Here is a 1,371-nt window from a genome sequence, read left to right on the forward strand (position 1 = left end):
CCTGATATCCTGTGGCATTTATAGAGGAGGGTAGGATTCCAGCCAAACAGCGCACTCATCTAGGCAGAAAAGAGCCCCTGAAAGTCATCCAGCTCAGTTAGGCAACAGAACCTTGAACATTTTCTACCCACACACTGTTATTGATTCTATAGGCCCTAAGAGAGAACTAGAGTGCTTTCTTAAACTGTGTTTTTGAAAGCAAAATAGCTGGCAGGCATTTGGTGTCCACTTAACAATAAGGCAAACATGAATGTTTTATGTTTGCGTCATCATATGCAAATGGGAAAGTCTAGTTAGCATCCCCAAACCACCCTGATATGTTTATAAACACAGAAATGGTCATAGACACCTGTTGGACAGGGTTCTTTTTGCCAGGTCACAAGGTGATGAAAATCTTTCTGTTTTCTTCCTTTCTGGCTTTCATGTTAATTTGCTCTAGAGATATTTTACTAAACACAATTAACGGGGATGCTTTAGCATGGCTTCCCTTTTTTCTCTTTGCCTCTTTTGTTGGGAATTAGGTGACTCTTCTGCAAATAAATGAGCATCTGTTTCTTACAACAAATTACTGCAAGTACATTTCTTCATTTGATATTTTCTCTTTCAACTCTGTTTTTTAAGCTTTTGAAAAGAGCTTAGCTGCTTAGCAGTGAAGACGTACGAGTATATATCTGAAGAGCGTCCCAGGTGACTGTATAGTTTAACAAGGTCAAATTCCAATTCAGCAAATTTGCATTCTGCCAAAACAAATTTTCCTGTGGTTGCAATGAAATTCCTCCGAACTCTTCACAGGGTGGCTGCCCGTGATCCCCTTTTGTGGTGGGTTATGATCTGCAGTGGGGCAATGTAATGCATACCTGAATTGGTACTGAAGTCTTTGAAAAAATAAGCATGATCCTCGTAGTTATCAGCCTAATAAAATATTAGCCTGAAGGGTAAATGGACTTAAATGTTGCAACTTTCAATTCTGTTTTAAAAAGGAGCTTTGTTTTTCCAATTTATCTGTATTAACTGTATCTTTGGTAGGCTTACTGCTGTGGAACAAAGACCAGGGGTTCTGGCTGATTCATTCTATTCCCAAGTTTCCTCCAATTCCTGAAGAAGGCTATGCATATCCAACCACAGGGCAACAAAATGGACAAAATGGCATCTGTGTAACTTTCAAGTACAACGAGTATGAAAAAATAGGTAACATTAGATTGTGTAAAAAAAAAGAGAGCAATGTTAAAGAAGGGATTTGGGATATATTAATAAATTTGTCACCTGATTTGTTTCTGTAGTCATAGACCCTCCGATACCTAAATTCTAATATTGGCTTTGCCATGGTGAGACCTTGGGCAAGCTCACTTTCAGAACTTTGGTTTTCTGGTC

The 1,371-nt window shown here is 38.7% G+C and overlaps 1 protein-coding gene across 1 annotated transcript in view; it reads left to right on the forward strand.

Moving 5' to 3' along the window:
* Positions 1–1,371, forward strand: part of DNASE2B (deoxyribonuclease 2 beta) — an 86,363-nt gene that overhangs the window by 78,980 nt on the left and 6,012 nt on the right. The window contains exon 6 of the mRNA XM_019647706.1: positions 935–1,188. Coding sequence (XP_019503251.1) covers positions 935–1,188 — 254 coding nt within the window. The remainder of the gene's footprint in view (positions 1–934; positions 1,189–1,371) is intronic.

The sequence above is a fragment of the Hipposideros armiger genome, unplaced genomic scaffold (genome assembly GCF_001890085.2).
Source record: "Hipposideros armiger isolate ML-2016 unplaced genomic scaffold, ASM189008v1 scaffold_115, whole genome shotgun sequence".
NCBI lineage: Eukaryota > Metazoa > Chordata > Mammalia > Chiroptera > Hipposideridae > Hipposideros > Hipposideros armiger.